The sequence below is a fragment of the Manacus candei genome, unplaced genomic scaffold (genome assembly GCF_025592945.1).
Source record: "Manacus candei isolate 608988 ecotype Guabito, Panama unplaced genomic scaffold, ASM2559294v1 h1tg000023l, whole genome shotgun sequence".
NCBI lineage: Eukaryota > Metazoa > Chordata > Aves > Passeriformes > Pipridae > Manacus > Manacus candei.
In genome coordinates, this window is record NW_026138071.1 from 17871413 (window position 1) to 17890597 (window position 19185).

The window sequence follows — 19185 nt, forward strand, 5'->3', positions numbered from 1 at the left end:
AAGATCCACCATCTCCATTGTTTTATTTTGGAGTGGGAGCATGTAAAAAAAAAGCCCTCTGCCCCTTGCAGCAAAGTTCCCTTGATGGCTATCACTGGAGTCACTCACCTCCTTTTGGCTCTCTCTCACTTTGTGGGCACTGTGATTTAAAACTTCCTCTTTGCTCAGGAAAAACCTGGCCTATAATTAGGCTCAGACGTGCATGTCCGCTGAGTGCTTGGGATGGATTTAGGCCATTTCTGGAGCCTCCACGCCTTATGACTGCTTCCCTCAACCAATGGAGCCAGCAGCTGGCTCACTGTTACATGCAGCCCCTGGCATGTGCCCGCCTGTCCACAGCCCTGTCTCTCCAGGAAAGCTCTCCAGAGCTTTCAAAGCTGTTGTCACAGGGGAATTAGCTCTGCTTCTGTTTCACAGATGAGAAGTTAAATGACTCCCAAAGACCATGTGGTGAGTCCATAGCAGAGCTAGAAATAGAGGCTGTCTCCTTTCACTCAGGATCCAAAAGCTTGAGCTCATGGTGGCCGCACATTTTCCCTGGTAGCATTTCCACAAGAAGGTAGGAAGCGGTGAGTGACAGCTCTCCACATTGACAGACAGCTCCCGTCTGGTGCAAGTGGCTAGATCTGTCACTCAGGAGCTGGGTTTCTGGAGCACTTGAGATTTTCCTTTTGGAGTCAGAGCAGGAACTGCTGAGCATGGGGCACTCAGGAAGCACTCTTCCCTGACATTTAAAAAGGCATTTAATATTGACCACTTTAGGGGATGAAGAGAAGGTGCTTAGATTAGAGTCTGGAGGCATTTGGTACTTGCTTTTATATTTGCTTACTTTGGTGGATTAGCCACAGGACGTGGTGAGAACATTTTGATGATGCAGAACTTAAGGCTGATCCTTGGAGCTGAGGAAGTGTGAGATAGGTTAAAAGCATCAGTATGAGTGAGATTTCATGCTTTCTTTGATATTGATGGCTTGCAAGCTATTTTAGTTTTCAGTTGGTTTTCAATAGCAACCCTTCATGGGTAGGTCATTTTTTAATCCAACTTTATTTTGCTTTTCTTTCTTTTTATAAGATTTCCAGCTCCCTGCAAACTTTAACTGCAACTTTGATCTTCCCGAAGACCTCTGTGGCTGGTCACACGACTTGGCAACTGGTTATACATGGTCTTTTCAGCCTACAAGCACCTGGATTGGCAACTCTGAACCAAGCCCTGAGACTGTGCCTGGTAAGATGGTTAATACCAAAGCAGGGAAGAGGGAGTTGATGGGGCTTTCTCCATGCAAACAGTATAAATGATTATCGCACAGCTATCACGAGTTTTGAAGGCTGTGCAGAGCTGAACATTTTCTTTTATGGAAGCTTTCAGATGCTTTGCTCTATGGTTCATGATTTATTTATAGGGCTGTGACCACTGGCATTGAATTATTCTAACTGTCCTCTTGAGATAGCCTTGAATCCAGCAGTGGGTTTTGAACCCCCTGTGACTGTGAAGGTTAGCCCAGGCTTTCTTCCACATCCTCACCCAAATGTCTTCTGTAGGATCCAGTGCTTTTTCCTCAGAATGCACTTCTTCCTCCCATATGTTACTCAGATTGCCCGTAGTCTTCAGATATTCTGTACTCTGGGCTTGCATAGGCTAGATTTCAATCTCCTCCAAGTGAAGGATCAGTTAAGCCCTAAGAATGCTGAAATGCCATCTTCTTGCTGTTTGACTTTTTTTCTCTTCCATGCTTTGGAAGCAGAAGATTTTCATGTGTGGCAGAGGACCTCACTGAGATGTGCTGGCATGGGTTGGAAGGCAGCCTGCCTCTGGCAATGTGGTTGATAGATCAACCACATTGATCAGCTTCACATCTTGGAACTCACCCCGAGACTAGTGCACTTTCCTTATCCCTCATTGACTTTGTGGCATGGTTGTCTTGAAGAACACTTGCCAGTTTCCTTATAACAGTAGACTGCGTCACTGTAGCATCACTTCACTATCAGTCACTGCCCGTGAAACTCAAGACTCCCCCCAGGGGAGCTGGCCGATCTTACCTGTCTTCAGCTCTGCCCTGATGCCCGGTGATTCCAGTGTCTGCATGTCATGCTCCCAGGGAGCCGTGCATGCTGTGGGCTCCTCCTCGCCCTCCCCTTGGTAAGGTTGAGTCTCGAGATGCAAACATTCAGGCGAACCTGTTAGCCACCTGGCAGAGTCGCTGGCCAGATTGGCAGTGCCGCCAGCCAGTTGGAAAGCCATGCAGCCAACACCTGGTAGGCAGTGCTAAAGAGGAAAATATGTATTCTAGAAACATATGGGAAGAGGAGAATCTGCTACATCTCCACACACAAATCACCCCCACACAAATGAACACATCATTTTTCCCTTCAGCTCCTGAGGTGCTCAGCTTTTTTCTAAGAGACACGGTAATGCTGTAAGTGCAGCCCATATGGACATCTGACGAATTCTTTGGCGTGACACAGGGACACAGTGTCTGCTATGGAGAAAAATATTTTCATATGTCAAGTGTTTATCTCTTCAGCATTTGAGTGCTTTAGAAGATTAATATCTGGAGCTCAGTGGAGCCTCAGGCAATAGGAGAGAACACTTACAGCCAGCCCCAGACTTAATAACCCTCCCCATCTCATTCTCTGTAATAATGTTTAATTAATATAAGTCTCCTGCAAGTAGGATAAAAATTACTTATTTTTATAACTCAGACTCAATTTTTCATTTCATTTCCTCTCCCCCGAGTCTCCCTACAATTAGTTGGCCATAGTTTCTTAGAAGACTCTGTTGTAGCCCAGGAGAGGCTGGTGCTGCCTCAGACGGCTCAGCATGCAGTTCTGTTTTTTACACTTCTTCTACTCTCTCTCCTTTTTCTCAGTTATGAATTGCAAGGTCTCATCACTGGGGCTGAGGCACGTTGTCCTGCTGAGTTCAGTAATCTGTTTTTGTGCAAGAGCTCTCCCTTACAGTGCTGTGCAGAGTCAGGCAGCAAAGCACTGCTGGGGTGCAGGCAGCTGCTCAGGCACTGCCGGCAAGTCACGGGCTGTACAGGCAGAGGAAGAGGACAAGGTAGTGGCTCCAGGAGGCTGAAGTGACTTGCCCATATCAGCAGAGGAAGTCAGCAGCAGACACCAAGCACAGGCTGGGCAGTCGTCATTGGTGCTGCCGTGGGATCTGCCTCCTGGATGGGTTGGGCAGGGCTGTGCCCTCCTGGCATCTCTGCCACTACCTTGCCCACATAGCACAGGGCTGCAGAGGGGTCAGGATACAAAGGTGTCACTGCCATGCCTCTCTTTGGTCCTGCTCTTAGAAATTAAGAAGGCATGACACAAAAGGAAGCAAGTATTTGCTTTTTTCCTCCCCGCGCAGCTTTTAAAAGCAACTCTAGAAACATGAAAAAGAGGCGATGCCAGCTCTTGGTGGGGACAGAATCAAAGCATTGTTTGGTTCACACTCCCCTATTCTTCCCCTGCCTTTCCCTCATTCTCCCTCCAGCACTTTGTTTCTACTTAGAAAATTCATGCTCAGACTCCAGGGAGCAAGGAATGAAAAGCTGTTGTTCGGGGTGGTCTTTACTTATGAATTCCCCACCCTGGGGTGAGCAGTTGGGTGAAGGAGAGCAGCTGTGCTTGGTTAGAGACAGGGCAAAAGCTAATAGGAACTCAAAGCTGCTGGAGCCCAATTTACCCTGATTTAAAGGTGCTGGCCCAGGCTAGAGGCCTGGCTGCTCCACGGTAGCAAGGAAGTGTGCTGTGCCTTTAAGAGCCATGTGGAATGTGTTTCTGCTTCTTTTGAAAATAGCAAAACAAAAATTAAAATTAAAAGGGAAAAAATAATAATGAAAGGAGGAGCCCTGGCTCAGTCTACATAAGAGAGAGGGGGAAGGAAATGACCATGGTGAAATATCCTCTGTGAGGCACTTGATTAGAAAAGTCTGCTGAGAGACAAGCCTAAATTCCTCAGATATCTCCCAATTTCGTTTTATGCGTTGTATGCAATTCCTCCTTGTCTTTGGCACGGAGAAGTTCTCAAGACTGACAAGACACCCACTGCTCTCATTCCACTATTTTTATTTCCAGGATACTCTTTCAGGCAGCTCTGCATTTCTTTTTTTAGCCCTGTGTTCCTTGGGCTCTTCGCACCATGGATTAACTCCAGCGTCCTTTCCTGCAGTCTCCCATTACACGTCTGGAGACCTCATTGGTGAAAGTGCACTCAGAGTGCCCAGCTCAGCAGAAGCCCAGCATGGTTCCAACTGCTACCTGCCCTTTGCAAGCCTAGAAAATACCAGTGGCTCCCTTTTCCATGCCCCCACAGGAGATTGCCAGGATTTTTCCCTCTATGGACTTTAAGATGCTTCCCATCCCTAGAAAGATTCCCCTTAGCTGCACCTAGCAAGCTTCAAGGAGCAACAAGTTCAGGTTTCAATGAGATTTCATCCCCCCTCCTGCTGCACGCAATGGCAGCATGCCATTGGTGTCAAGATAAAGGTCTTAAGACCTGAAAATAAATCTGAGTTGATAACTTGGGCACCTCAACTCTTCACCATCTTTGAATTTCACTGGAGTCTTGATCCTAAAGGGTGTAAAGATCCTGGGTCATATCCTTAGGTGGCAGGTGTGGTTGCATTGCTCTCAGTGATGCTACACTAATAAGCCAGCAGTGAAAAGCTGGAATGGGTGTGTTTTGCCTATTTTTTTCCTTCTCTTTTCTTGCAGTGCTTAAGCAAATACCTTGTGGTCCTAGAGGAGCACTGTGGGGTCTGCGGCTTTACCATATACTGCTTCTCATTTGGGCGAGCACGGCGCCAGGGTCAGAGCCCTGGCAGTGTTGTGAACCCTGTGTTGTTTGGCTGTTGGCAGCTGTACATGCACACAAAAAAGGAAGCACTTTTAACCTTGCAGCTCTCCTGACCACACAGCTCTTGGGTTGGGCTGCAAAACCCACTGAGAGCTTCTCTTCTGGGCCACAGCCTAGCTGCCTTTGAGGGTCAGGAATGCTGCTCATTTGGGTTGTGGGCAGTGCAGGGAAAGGTTTATTTGTTTCAAAGTGTTTTCAGCAGAGGAGTGTTTGTAGTGCTCTGAAGTTTCGTAAGAGCTTATTTTTTAAGAGAAACAAATGTTGAGCTGGTTTTAAGCTGATGGTGACCCCTTTACCATTCTTGTATTTTTCCCATGGGATCTTTAAAAGGGAAAGTTTCATATTTTTCCTGCAGTCCATGAGAACTGCTGCCTGAAGGCCTTGATTCTACTGTGTCCAAACCAGCAGAAAGGTTTTCATGGTGTTAACAAGCAGGGCTGGACTAAACTGGGTCTGCACTTACTCTCATGAGAATCTCAGGGCTTGTGCCTTGGGGACACATTTTGACCTCAAGGGTCAATCCTTTCTCCTTTGAAGTAGGAAGGAATTTTACATGTGGGGTAGTGTGAAAGTCAAACCCTTCTGTGCAGTGAGTGGGCAGCTGCACATTGTGGGAAGGAGACCACATATCCAGCACTGTCTCACCTCACTCCCCTCATGTGTGGTGCCTATTGCCTCTCAGCAAAGCTGTACAGGTCTCTCCAGACTGTTGTTTGCACAGTCAGGACAGCAAATGCTAAAAAATCCTTTGTGCCCTGGCCGCCTGCAGCATGGTAGAGCTGGGACAACCCAGCACCCAGCTCACAAGAGATTTGCTGAGTGTCAGCTGGGCTGTGGGAGTTCCCTGGCTGCAGGCTAGGGCTGGTCTGTGGCTGTCTTTGTGTCCATACTATCTTTCATGAGAGAAAGGGGTATGGCCATGGTCTGTCCCTGCATTTCCAGCAAAGCTCTCACTCACTTGGGCTGGGCTGGAGGCAGAGGAGAAGAAACCATTCCTCTGGGGTCACCCATTTGTTCACTGCTTGCCCGAGTCTTTAGTCACTTTTTGGACCCAAACACCAGTGACACACACTGCCTAAAAAACCAGGCTGGAATGCTCTCTGGAAAGCAAGCCACCATCTCTCAAACCTTAGTGTGGGCACCACTCCATCGCTTCACAGCAGTGCCTCAGCAGCCTGTGAGTCACAGAGCCTGATTTGGGAAAGCGCGTGCAAGCACGAGCAAGCAGCAGTGAGCAGACTGTGTGATGGAAGTGGTTGATGCCCTCAGTGGTGCGTGCACAAACACTGGGCACAGGTGGGTCTCCACACACCCTTACATGTAGGGGCATGCAGGGTGCCAGCTGGGCTGCCAGAGGACGGAGGATGAAGCTCAGTGACAGGCAGCTCACTTAGCATAAACGTCAGGCTCTAATGGGCATTTGATTTGCCAGGGACACTGCGCCCTCCCTGTGCTCCTGTAGGACTCACAGTTGCACAGTGCTGTTGAGGATATGAGGCTTAATTGAGAGGATGTAATGGCTGGTCCATTAGAAAGGCTTCAGAAAGCAGGCAGAAAGCTTGGTTCTGGGCAAGTGTGGGGCTTTATGCCTTTCGAAGGATTGATTTAGAGACTGAAATGGCAAGGACTTGGCAGGCTAATTAACACATAATCAAAATTGAGGGGATTTTCCAGCAGACACAATGATCTAGTTAATATAAATATTAGCTTTATGGAGGATTGACTTCGTTTGGTAAATGAAAGTCTGTCATTGAGGAGAGGCCTGTTACTGAAATTACAGCAGCAGCCTTTTAAGGTGAATTTGCATGATTTGCCAAAAAAATTAAAAATATAATAACTATCCAATTTCAATCTGCATATTCATGCAGCTGCCATTCCCTTGCTATCAGATCCCCTGAGGGGATCTGAGAGGATCTGCTTCCCGGGAGTGGCAAAAGCTGATGCAGCCTCCAACTCACATGCCCCAGAAGAATGGCATGATCAGGCCCCACTGGGATGTCCCCTTGGCTGTGACACAGCATGGTTGGGGTGGTATTTGGGGCTATGCAAGCAGCAAGACACTGCCTGGAGCAGTGTTGTAACCTATGGGATTTGACCGACAAGAGGTGGCTGCTGTTGGAGTGTGGTGTTGCCACTAAAGCACACTGCAAAATAAACTCTGCAATGAAGAAGAGTGCAGTGACCTTTGGAGGGACATAAGTGAAGGCAATTCAGCGTGGTCCCTCCATGGGAGCGGCAGCTGTAATTCAACAATATCCAGTGAGGGGGAAATGCAGAGGGCATCTGAACACTCAGTAGTTGCTTGTGTACTTGCTGCCCAACATGTTTTGCTGGAACACCTCCATATGTTCTGCTGAGATTCACGAGGGAAGGTGCTTTTGTTGGGAGAGAGGGTGAAACATGCAGGACCCAAGCACAGGCAGGCTGACCTTGCAGAGAGGGTGGCTGCTGTATCTTGTGCTTGCAGCCTGACCCAAACTGTGAGGCTTCATCCCCCGCTGCCCTTAATGTTCTCTCAGATGGCTTCCTAGCAGGAGGGGACAGGTGCGCCAAGAGGAAACCGCGTTGGCCAGATGGTTGTTTTACAGACCCCAGCTGGTGATTTATCCGGGACTCACTGCCATACGCATACGAGGGGCTCTGCCGTCATCTGGCTGGGGTGGTTCCATGTTCATACTACTGGCTCCCCTACATCCAGATGATCCCATAAATCTTCCATGAGATTTATGCCATAGCCTCAGTTGCAAAAGAGTGGTAAAATGCCTGAGCAGGTTTGTCCTGCCTTTTTTTGAGCCAGTGCTTTGAACTAGCAGTGCCAGTTCTGTGGGGGATATAGCTGGAATAGAGACTGCAAAGCAAAGTTCTGGGAAAGAGATTAAAATGCATTTCTGATCCTGGAAGAATTGATCAGCTCATCGTTGCAAAGCTCCCTTCAAGTGTTTTAACAGGGAAAATCAGCCTCTCAGGTGCTTTCTGTGCCAAAGGCTTCCATCTACTCTATCAAACAGAGTGACTGCTGGAACCACCATGCTCCCACATGCTGTTCCAACAATTAGCTCCACAGTGCCCTTATTCAGACAATCTCAGCAATTTCGTGGGGCTTTTCCAAAGGTCCAGCTAGCCATTAGAGTGATCCAGCCATTTCATCTTCAAATGACATAAAAAATCATACCTGCTTGTGCTCAGCTTTTCACTCCAGAAACTGGTACCAGGACTGAGAGCATGTGGTGCCCAAACCCACTGCTACTTGCAGGGGAGCAGCTGGATTCATCACCTGAAGACTAAGCCTTCCTGCAGCCCTTGGGACTGCCGGTAGGTCCTGGAGAACTCTGTGTGCCCCAGCAAGAGTTGGGCAGGGAGCACAGGAGATGGAGGGTTCCTGGGACTCTGAAAGATCCTGTGTGGCTGAGGGGAGCATTGGTTTTGGCTGCAGTTGAGGAGTTTCTTTGATTTTGCAGTCTGATAGGAATGGGAACAAACAGAAGGGTGGTGTCAACCCTGGCAGGAGGGATGTGATTCAGATGCACAGGCTCTTTTGTTGAAGTGTCAGAGGCAGTGACACTGGGTCCCACCAGCTCCCAGGGTGCAGACCATGGGAGGTGTCCAGCTGCACAATTAACATAGTCCCCTGAGGTCAGCTGTAGGCTTTGGGTGGATCTAAGGATGGCTCGCATCCCTGCACTCAATCAGGCTGCCTAGGCAGTGGCACCAAAGGTTGGTCCTGAACTTTGAGGATCTGGATTTGATCATTCTAGAGCCTGGCTGGTGCTTTTATTAAAGATTTGCCTGTGAGACCATTTCAGCTGCGAGATAAGTGTATGACCACAGTCTGATATTCTCCCTTGTTTGTTGTTGCTGGTTTCTTCTTGTTGTTGCTTTTTTATTTGAAGAGGCTTGTAGTGAATTACAAAAAGAGGATTTTAATTCAGGAGACCTTGATGACTTATTATGCCTTATCGCTCCTTAGGCATGGAGTACAGCTTGTTCTTTTTTTTTCTTCCTCCACTTGTTTATCTCCCACATCTCCTCCTCCACTACTACCACTCTGAGGTAAATCACAAGAACACTCCTCCATTAGAGAACGGCATGGTACTTTTTCAAGTGATTTCACTCAGGCAGGAGTGGGCAAACATACTTTAATCTTTTTTTCTGCTACTGTTTGTTGGCATAAAGTGCCAAGTGGCCCAGGTACATTTCACAGGTACCGGAAAATATTGCTAAAAAATGTTGCTCTTTCTTTATGTGGCCAGTCAGGGACAGATTTGTCCTTCACACAGTAAAATCAGTGAAAGTTCATAGGAGTGGATACACTGTTGAAATATTTTGATCATACATCCCAGGAGTCGACTGTTGTCAAATATTCCTGTTGTCTTGTCCTAAATTTATTTTAGAAACCGACTCACAGTGGTTGGTTTCAGTTCTCTGGCAGTGACAAACTTGCAACAGGGCCAGGGCCATTGATAGATCTCCCTTGGGCTGGGATGTCACCTGATTGCTGAGCAGCAGCGAGGCCAGCTGCCATTTCCTGGGTGGCACCTGTCTTTCAATGGATTCCAAGTTCAGGGCTCTCTGGTTTAAGTTTTGAAGGTGTTCTGAGTGTGCTTTGCAAACATTCTAAGTGCAGACACTGCTATTGCTGTGGGCACTGAAACCGCCGAGGGAGTAGGGCAAGCAGGAGGCAAGCTGCTGCTCAGAGCTTTGCCTGTCAAGCACAGCAGGCTAAGAGATGGGGAAAGGAAGCAGCAGACCCTTCATTTCAGTCCTGGGGCAGAGATAACCCTCCTAGGCTGTAGGAGGGCTGGCACATTCTGGCATGAAGCACCAGTGGCACTTGCCCACTGTCTAGCAAGGGCAAGTATGTGCATCCCTCTGTTGAGCAAAATACAAAATCCAGCAGTATCTGTAGTTGGCCTGTCTGTATCGCCTTGTACTGCAGGCACTGCAGTCAGAGCAACCCAAGGGACTCTGTCCTGATGTTGGTCATGATGGGGGGACAGGTAAGGATCACTTCAGCTTGACTTGGCTTTCAGTCTGTGCTAAGGGACTTCAGACATCCAAGCTGCAAATGGGAAACTCCTTGAGGAGGCTTCTTGTCAGAGAGGGCTGGAAACCACTGATCCCAGATGAAGTCAGCTGTGCCAAGGGATTTGTATCCGTGGGCTTTTGCTGCTATTGGTATTCAGATCAAATATCTCCAGTTCCAGTCTCAGCCTTAAACTTCCCCTGGCATATCAGACGTATCAAATCTCCTCCCCAAGGATTGACAAAAAGCATGGTACAATTTAAATGTAGTATTAAAGCAAGTGAATCCTCTGCTGTATTTATTTCAAATACCTTCAAGTTTGCAACCACCCAGTCATCACCTATGCATGCTTCACTCTTTGGGACCATGTCCTTCCTCTGGGCTGTGCTTTAGAGGCTCTTTTCCTGTATTATGGAAAAACTGAGAGCCAGGGTTTCATTTTGTTGTGTGTATCCTCTAAACAAGAAGAGTTGTCAACACCAGCATTTAGAAAAACCCACCTCAGGCTTGTTCACTGAGCTAGCTCCCAGAAGAATAATACACATACCTCCTGCCGATGCAATTATTGTGGCATCACTTCTTCTGACAATAGCTTGCTCCTGCTCTTTAACTTCTCCTAATTATGTCAGTCTTCATCTTACCACTTTCTGGTTTTGCTGTTGGTCTCCTACAAGAGGGTGGTGGCTGGTGAGGGAAGCATGCTACTCGATGCCTTGCCTGGGCTGCACAGGATGCAGCGGTGGCACAGCTGGATGAGCATACAGAGGGTGCTGGTGTGAGACCCCACTTCTGCAGGCATGAGGCTGCACTGCCAAAGCCACCTGGCAGGAGGTGAGACCCTTGTTGCCAGTGGCTGCAGAAAATAATATAATGTTGTTTTCCTCTCTGAACAGATGTCAAGAATTACCTGCAGCTGCAAAGCAGTGGAAGGCGGGAAGGACAGCGAGCCCGACTCATCAGCCCCACCATCTATCTGCCCCAGAGTGCTGTCTGCATGGTTTTTCAGTACCAGGCATGGGGCAGCAATGGGGTTATGCTACGGGTCTGGCGGGAAGCCAGCCAGGAGCACAAGGCACTGTGGGTCATCACGGAGGACCAAGGGGAGGAGTGGAGGGAAGGTCGCATCATCTTGCCAAGCTACGACATGGAGTACCGGGTAAGATGCTCAGGAAAGGTGTGATAGGCCAGGTATACATCTACAGCATCTTGATTTCAGTGTTTCAGAGCCAGGGCCCATTCATCATTAGGGACTGTGGCTGTTTTCATTGTGTTTCTCAAGTTACCATAGTAACTAAACGACAGTGTTTGTTATTCTGAGAGTGCCTGTCTTCTGCACAGACTTGGGCCTTTGTTCAGCCTGTTGCCTTTTATATTCCTCAGATCTCCCACTTTGCAAATACTCTCCCTTTTTTTTTTTTTTTCATTTTGTTTTGTGCATTTCCTCCCCCTCCAACTAAAGGTCATCAGATAGTCTGACCAGAGGCAGGCGTTCAGCTCTAGGGAGCAAACCCTGCAGCCAGGAGAAGTGGAAAGCTAGGAGGGAGCAGAGCCAGCTCTTAAGGGTGTCAGCAAACAGCCATTCTCCAGCCTCAGCTGCAAGTGCTGACATGGGAGAAGGAAGAGGGAATGTGAGCTCATTTGTAATTCCACTTCTCGGATACCATAGACCAGATCAGAGGGCTGGGTACAGTGCTGTGGGATCAAGGCCCTGTCCCACTGTCAGGAGGTCAGTGGAAGAGAAGGGGTGAGCTGAAGGGAGGAAGGGAGCTGTGCTGCTCGCCACAGCTGCCTGAGACCCTCTGGCACAGCTGTACCAGCACCCCGTGGAGAGGCTGCTGCTTCCAGGAGCATCTTTGGCATGGTTAGCCCTTCTGGGCAGCGTGATGTTTGCCAGGGAGCCAGGGCTACTGTTGTCACTTGCTAATGAGCATCAGCACAGCATCCAGCACTCTCCAATGCAGAAGGAAATGTACTTGCAGGCTTGAGGCAGCATTTTAATGACCACCCTGCTGGGGAGCCACGCTCCAGCCAGATCCCAGCCCTGATTCTGACTAAGGGAGGAGCCGCAGCTGTCAGGCCACTGACCCCTCCAAACTGCTGCTTCCCATGTGGCTTGATGGCCCAAGGTTGGGACCCACAGCTCAGACACTCCATCCCCTGCACAGTCAGATGCCTAGCCCTTCAGGGAGGTGTCCTTGGCAGGCTGATGTGGATCTCAGGCACCTCAGATAAAAGGGGGCACCTAATATGGGGAGAGGAAGTTTGTGAAATACATAGCCCTAGGAAATTATTTGGACCCTTAGAACCATAACATCACTAAGGTTGGAAAAGACAACCAAGATCATCAAGTTCAGCTGTTAACCTAGGCACCACCTTGTTCAGCATTAAAGTGTATCCTCAAGTGCCACATCCACATGCTTCCAGGGATGGTGACTCCACCACTTCCCTGAGCAGCCTATTCCAGTGCTTTGAGAGTAGGCGTGGAGGTATAAAGCAAAAGCTTTGCACTGGAGCTGCATGGCTAGTTTGCATATATGGGTTTGGCTTTTTAATAAAATACCAGTAAACACAATATGCCTATATAAGAATGATGGGCACTGGCTGACTACTTTGTGTGTTAAACATGAATATATCAGCATTAGCTGAATAACAGCATCCTTATGTAAATACTGCAAGTATCTCCACTCAGCAGTTCTTAGAGCTAACGACTCTACTTATTTTCATAAATATATTTTGCCTGTGATTAAGTAGGAATAAATTGACCCTTCTCCTCTAACATTTCAATACTTCTTATGTAACGATGCTGGGAACATCACTTTATGGTTAATGTAGCCGTGCATTTTGTGTCCTTCCCTTCCTTTTTCTGATTATAGCCTGGTTGATACCATGGGCCAAAGCTGCTGCTGCTGTAACTCAGTGTTATGCCACTTGAACCATTTATATAAGGGCCAGGGGGGTTCACTGAGTCTTTATTCCTTATGAGAAGCGCTTAAGTGAACAAAATCAAGCCAAGTTCTGCCAGGTAAAGATCTCTCTGCCAAACCCGTCCCTGCACATCAGATTTCCCTGGGGAAGGGGTGGCAGAGGCAGGGCAAAGAAGCAGGACTAGACTCAGGTGATCCACAGGTATGCAGGGATTTCCCCTCACTTTCCCTTGGGAGCAAGCAACCAGTCTCTGCTTCCCAGCTCAGCATTAACATTTCTGTCCCAATTTCTCACAGATTGTGTTTGAGGGATTTATACGCAACGGCCACTCAGGAGAGCTCGCCCTCGATGACATCCGGCTCGGCACTGACATCCCGCTGGAGAACTGCATGGGTATGTGCTGCCTCCAGCCATGGGGTCAGGGATGGCGGTGGGGGAAGCTGGGGCCGGAAAGCCTTTGCTCACAAGGTGTCAGTGGGACACCTCTCCTCTGCTTGAGTTACCAGGAGTTTCTGGATATCAGCTGGGACATCCCTTGCCCATTAAAGAAATGAGGGGGATTCAGTCTCTGGGAGACAGGAGCTCTGCCTGCGTTGGTGTGAGAGGAAGGAAGCACGTCTCTGCCATGCAAAGCCAAAAGAGCAGCACTAACAGTTACTGGGGACTATTCTGTGTGATAAGGACATACACTGAATTTAAAAGGAAAGTGCTTGACAAAAGAAACCAGCTGTCAGTCAGCATTACATGCTTAGAGGGGCTGATGAGTTCAAAAGGAGTCTTCTCTAACAAGAAAGAAAATAGCAGAGGGGTTTTACAGCAATGTTAACAGAATAACAAAAGAAATTTTTGTCCTAGAATTCACTGTTCCTCAAACCAGGCCAAAAGCCAGGTGGAATAATTCAATGTAAAAGACAGAGAGGACTTGGAAAAAAAAAAAAAAAAAAGAGCAAAAAAAAAGATATGTCCAGCAGTTTGCTGGTGGAGCCACGTCCCTACCCTTTTCCTCTAGCTGGCATGTCCATGCAGGCACTCTGATAGCTCTGGTTGCCATCTAGCTTGGGTGTGGATTTAGAGGTATCCCAGTGGAGCATGGGACCAGCAGTATTCAATTAGTGGGATCTGTGCTGAGACCCACCCACAGTAACTAGGTCCTAATCTTCTGCACGACCTGGGGGGGCATGTTTTACTGCTAAACACCTGCAAGGTGTCCGACCCATCCTGAAGCCAATGGAAAAAGTCAGTGGAGCAGAGCCTCTCTCCCTTCTAGAATTTGAAAGGCCCCATTCGAGGAAGCTGCTCTCCTCTCCCCCACCAAGGAAGGATCCCAGTGCCTCCTTACTCAAGCAGGACAAACACTCTCTTCAAAGAGGGGTTTCTCAGGGGAGGAAGCACCAGACAAATTGTGATTGAGAAAGGCTGGTCCCATGGCTTGCCATCGTGTGCAGGCAAGCAATGGCGAAAATGGTGCAGTAGCCAGGATTGATAATAGAACAGAGGACTAGGACTGCCCCAGAGATGCTCTTGAGTGCTGAGTCCCAGCTTCTTTGATGCTTTGAACTCTGCTGGTCTCCCATCTGCCAAAGGAGCTAATACTTCAGATGTCAAATTCCCTGTATTTAAGGCTTTACTGTGGTGTTTTAATCCCTTGCCTTCTATGGCATTAAAGAGAAGCAAGACCAATGATTAACACTAATAGCATTTCCTATCTGACTTCTTTTGAGCTCAGCAATTCACCTATCTCCAGGGTTACTGTATCTTGGGCCTCATGAACCTAAAGCTTAATATTTCAAAAACAAAAACATTAATAAATTACAAAGTTTCCAGCATTGCCAGCCCTAAAAATAACACCAAACTGCTACACAAAATTATTTTTCCCAATCTAGGAAGTTGAATGTGGATCTTATAACCCATAAGGAACATTTGTTTCAGATCATTTCCAGCAAAGGGCTCCCACTGCAAACTTTAACATAACTAAGGGGTCATTTCCGATTTCACCAAAATAATAATGAAATGGTAGAGATGCAGTGCTGCTCTCTCTCTGTCAGAGCCGTGAGAATAGCTGACTCCAGCACAGGCTACTGTCTTTTCAAACATAATCTTTGGAAGTAATCTGACTCCTTTTTAGCATGAAAGAACGCTAATAAGTCAAAATAATTTTTTCCTTTGACAAACGTGTCATTCGCATTTTGAACCCGAGTGATGATTTCCTAACACTCAGTCGAGCCAGTCTGCTTCTGTGACTCACAGGCATAATGCAGAAGTAATCTAAAAATAATCAGAAGCCTATTACTTCTGCAAGAAAGTAATCAGTAGTAAGTAGCGATTATTGCTTTTCAGATCCAGTAATTTGTAATAGATTACTTCTTCAAAGTATCTAGAAAGAAGAAAAAAAATCACTTGCTTTTGTTTCTTGTCACTGTGAGATGGAGAGCAGCATGGCATCACTGCCCAGAAGTAACATAGTTCCCATGTGAATAACAGTGCCAGAGTTGAGCCAGAAACCAAACCACTTTGGGAAATTTAGGGGGTTTCAGGGTTTCATCACTGGGCCAGGTGAGGCTTTGTCATTGGATGACTCAGCCCAGCCAGAATGGATCCAAATGACCTTCAACCTCAAGACATATTTTTCTCTTAAGTCTGTGTCTGAGTCGAAGCTTATTGCATCTGGCTGGTCCCCAGCTGAGCCGGGTTTCTCCCTGTCCTGGTGAGGTTGGCTGGTTCTCTGTGCTGTTCCCATTGAGTGGCTTCTGTGGGGCACAGCCACATGCCTGCTCCACTTGGTCACTGCAGATCAGTAGAGACATGAACGAGGGGCCTTGTGTGTCATACTCCCCTCTCTAATACTAGTTTTTGTTTCTCCTTTGCAGAACCCATCACGGCTTTCCCAGGTGAAAACTCGTACTTTCCAGGTAAAACTGCACTTCTCTCAGTGGTTTTATTCTGTTGGCATGGGCTTTTACATCGAAGGAAAGCAATGTGTGTGCTTGTACAAACAGCAAATGATCTGAGCACTGAAATGGCAAGTGTGTACTAAACCTCCCCCGCCACAGCAGCAGGAGGTGGCACCCTGTGAATCCTGCTAGGTGACAGGGCAGGCAAGCAGGTAAGTCCCCCTGTCTTGGGACTGAATAGCATTAGGAAACCATCACAAGAGGCACTCAGCCTCCTGAAGAGCAGCTAAGCTCAAAATGGGAAAGCTGAGGAGTAGTTTTCAACTGACTTAAATGAAAAAAAAAAGTAGCCAATTAAAGTGAAATCTGGTGGCAGTAACTCACATTATTGTGAGGGAAGGTGGTTCTCCAGTTCATAGATGGTCTGGCAGTGGTGGTGTTTGACATGCTGGTGAAAGAAGGTGGGACCGGTCTGCTTGGAAGGGGAAAGGAGTTGGGAGGTAGAAGTGGGAGAGCAAACTGCCATGAGGAGCTCTGAAGGTGACAGTCAATAAAAGGAAAACAAGGTGAAATGGTGCATTTAATAGCTTAATACTAACCTGGAGCACAGAAACCAGCATTTCTCTGATCAAACCTACAGAGTAAGAGAAAAGGTGAGGAACTCTGAAAAACTGCCTTTCCCCTTAAGCAGTCAGTAGGGATGCTGTTTGTCTTGCTCTGGGGTGGGAAAAGCTATCTGCTTTTGCAGAGAAGATGAGTTTAGTCTGAGGGGGGTTCCCTGTGTTTTGATTTTGGATTTTGTTTTCCTGCCTGCCTTTTCAGCAATGTGTCTGAGGGTTTTGTTGTGATGAAGAGCAAAGTTGGGGCTCCCCTTAACTTTAAAGTTGTTTTGTCAATTCAGTCATCATGCCCTTTGCTTTTGCTTGAACGTGATGTCTGTACTCTTTCCCTCCCCTACTATGCCGGTGAACTGTAAGGTATGGCTGGACTCTACCCTAGAAGCAACTGCATTTCCGTGTGGGCAAAGCTGTCTCTTATGGGGTATGTGCACTGGGATCTGTGGCAGTAAAGGAAAAGTAAACAGACTGAAGTCAACTCCATCCCTGGGGATGCAGGCTGTGGAGTGTTGCCAACGTGAGGGACAAGTGCAAGGTGTAACACTGTGTTTTACAGTCATACCCATACTGTAACATCTAGGAATTTAGGTTTGCTTATTTATAGGCTGCTTATTGATCTGATATTCAGGCTTGTGACGTTACTGAAAAGCTGCTGCAGTATTCTCAGCTGACAGTTAAAGCCTCACAACCCTTCCTTTCTTACATCGTTGCTCTGTGTTCTCCTAAGCCTGGTCTGGTATCTATTTTGTGAACACCATCCTTGTCTTTTGTTACATGTGTGTTATCTTCAGTTTGAACCTCTCTCTGGGTCCTCACACTGAGTTTGTTCTAAACTGCTGCTAACTCATGTTGTTTCTTTTTCCTTTCACCCCCTGCCCTGCTGCCTATGTGCCTCCATTTCCCCATTGTATTCCCCAGGGCACACTGGCTGGGTAACGACAGTGAGGTCCCTGAGCAGCACGGGCAGATGCTGTTACAGGCACACCTCCCCTTCACACTGGAACTTGCCAGCTTGTTCCAGTGGCTCCTGCCCATTCCTGGCTCCCTCAAGGACATCCTAGGATCGGTCCTAACAGGGGAGCAATTGCAGAAAAAGGTTGAGAAGGTTTCCCTGGATGACAGGCAGGAATGGATGGCACAGAGGGATGGAGTGACCTGGGAAAGAGCAAAATGCAGAGGGAAAAGATGAAGAAGTAAGACTGGAGGCAATTACATGATAATAATTAAAATGAGGGAAAGACAGAGATGCCCAGCAGAAGGAGAGGGTAAAATGAGGGGAAGAAATCCCTGGCTGGATAAAAAGGAGTTGGAGAGGAAAGACTATGCAGAAATTACTATGTTCTATAGCCCCCACCCCTGCAATTACATGATGAGCTGACAAAGTCAGATGCCATTAAAAATAATAGCAAATCCTTCCTCTCCTGGCTTGTGAGCAAAGCTGAAAATATGCACCTTACAGGCTCCAGGATCACAAGGCAAATAATAAGAAGAGAACTGCGTAGGTGGAATACGTTTCAGCTAGTGGGTCGGGATCTTACAAGACCAGTAAGTGTGTTTAAACTGTGCTGCATTTGAGAGTTGATGCATTTCACCCTTAAAGAAAGGGTATAACAAGTGTCTGGAAGCAAGGAATTAGATAAATACCAGGCTAAAAATAAGAGATGTATTCCAAAGAATGTGGAGGCAAACCATGGGAAGAATTCGCCTTTGGGACTGGTGGATTCTCTCACACCAGGTATCTTGAAATCAGATATCTTCCTGGAGGAATGACAGGTGGCAGTTATGGGGTTGAGGCTGACACTGGTTTTGTAGCATTCAGATTAGATGAGTGTAATACTTGCTTTCATCTGTGCCATCTGTGAAAAGTCCAGCTGTGTTGCTTGTCCACAGCAGTTAATGTCAGTGATTTCGGAAAGGAATATTACCTGTGACACGGAAGTGGCAGAGCAAGGCAGGCAGCCCTCTAGGAGGCTCTCTGGAAAGGGTTTTCTCCTTTTCTTCCCAAGATGACTTATGCTTTTCCTTCTTTTGGGTTTTGATTCTTGCTGCAGAGCTCCAAAACTGATCCCTGTAGAGTCTTCCCTATTGGAAAGAGGATGGGGCTGTACCTGGACAGGTGGGAGGTGTGAGCACCAGCAGCACACCCACACGAAATATCCACCCTGGAGGGATTAAATCCAGTTTCCATTGACTGGTGTCCCAAGCCATAAACACAGCAGCCACAAACTTGACAGCAACAGCGGGAGGCAGTTCTTTATTAAGACAAGAGCACTAGTGAATAAATGAGGAAGGGCAAGAGTGTGTGTGTGTGGCGGAAGGCAAAGGGGAGTGGAAAAATTATTAAGTTAGGAAGATGGATTTTTTTTTCCATCTCCCTGAGCAATGAACTTTTCCACTGATATAACAGAAAACTTGCAGAGAGCATTAGAGCCAGTAAAAACAGAGCAGATAACATCAGTGCTGTGTGCTGAGTGGATGGGCAGCTATATTTAGTGGCTGGCAATGTAAGGAAGAACAATCATTAATGTTGGGAATTGGCTTCGTTAGGGCTTAGAGACAACTGAGTGTGATTCCTTAATGACTTCAGTTGCTAAATGAACTCTCCAGACTTCTGCTATCTCCTCAGCAGGGCCATGCAGTGCGGAAACGGGGGCTAAGGAAGGGCTCATGCTTGCAGCCCTGGCTGTTGCACAGGGACATCTGGAGTGGGTCAGGGCCAAGCAGGGGTTGGCTTCCAGCTGCTTTGAGATCCTCAGGGATCCTTCCCACAAGCGGGATCATCTGGGGCGCATCATGCTGCTTCCCTCCATCCCCAGGCAGACAGCGGTGCATGGGCAAAGGGCAGACCCCCCTTTGTGCTCCCAGTCCTCTGGTGGACAAT

The 19185-nt window shown here is 47.5% G+C and overlaps 1 protein-coding gene across 3 annotated transcripts in view; it reads left to right on the forward strand.

Moving 5' to 3' along the window:
- The window catches only part of NRP2 (neuropilin 2), an 88698-nt gene that overhangs the window by 52504 nt on the left and 17009 nt on the right, over positions 1 to 19185 (forward strand). For all 3 annotated transcript variants that reach the window (XM_051786841.1, XM_051786842.1, XM_051786843.1), the window contains exons 12-15: positions 1072 to 1224; positions 10765 to 11027; positions 13093 to 13189; positions 15664 to 15705. In XM_051786841.1, coding sequence (XP_051642801.1) covers positions 1072 to 1224; positions 10765 to 11027; positions 13093 to 13189; positions 15664 to 15705 — 555 coding nt within the window. The remainder of the gene's footprint in view (positions 1 to 1071; positions 1225 to 10764; positions 11028 to 13092; positions 13190 to 15663; positions 15706 to 19185) is intronic.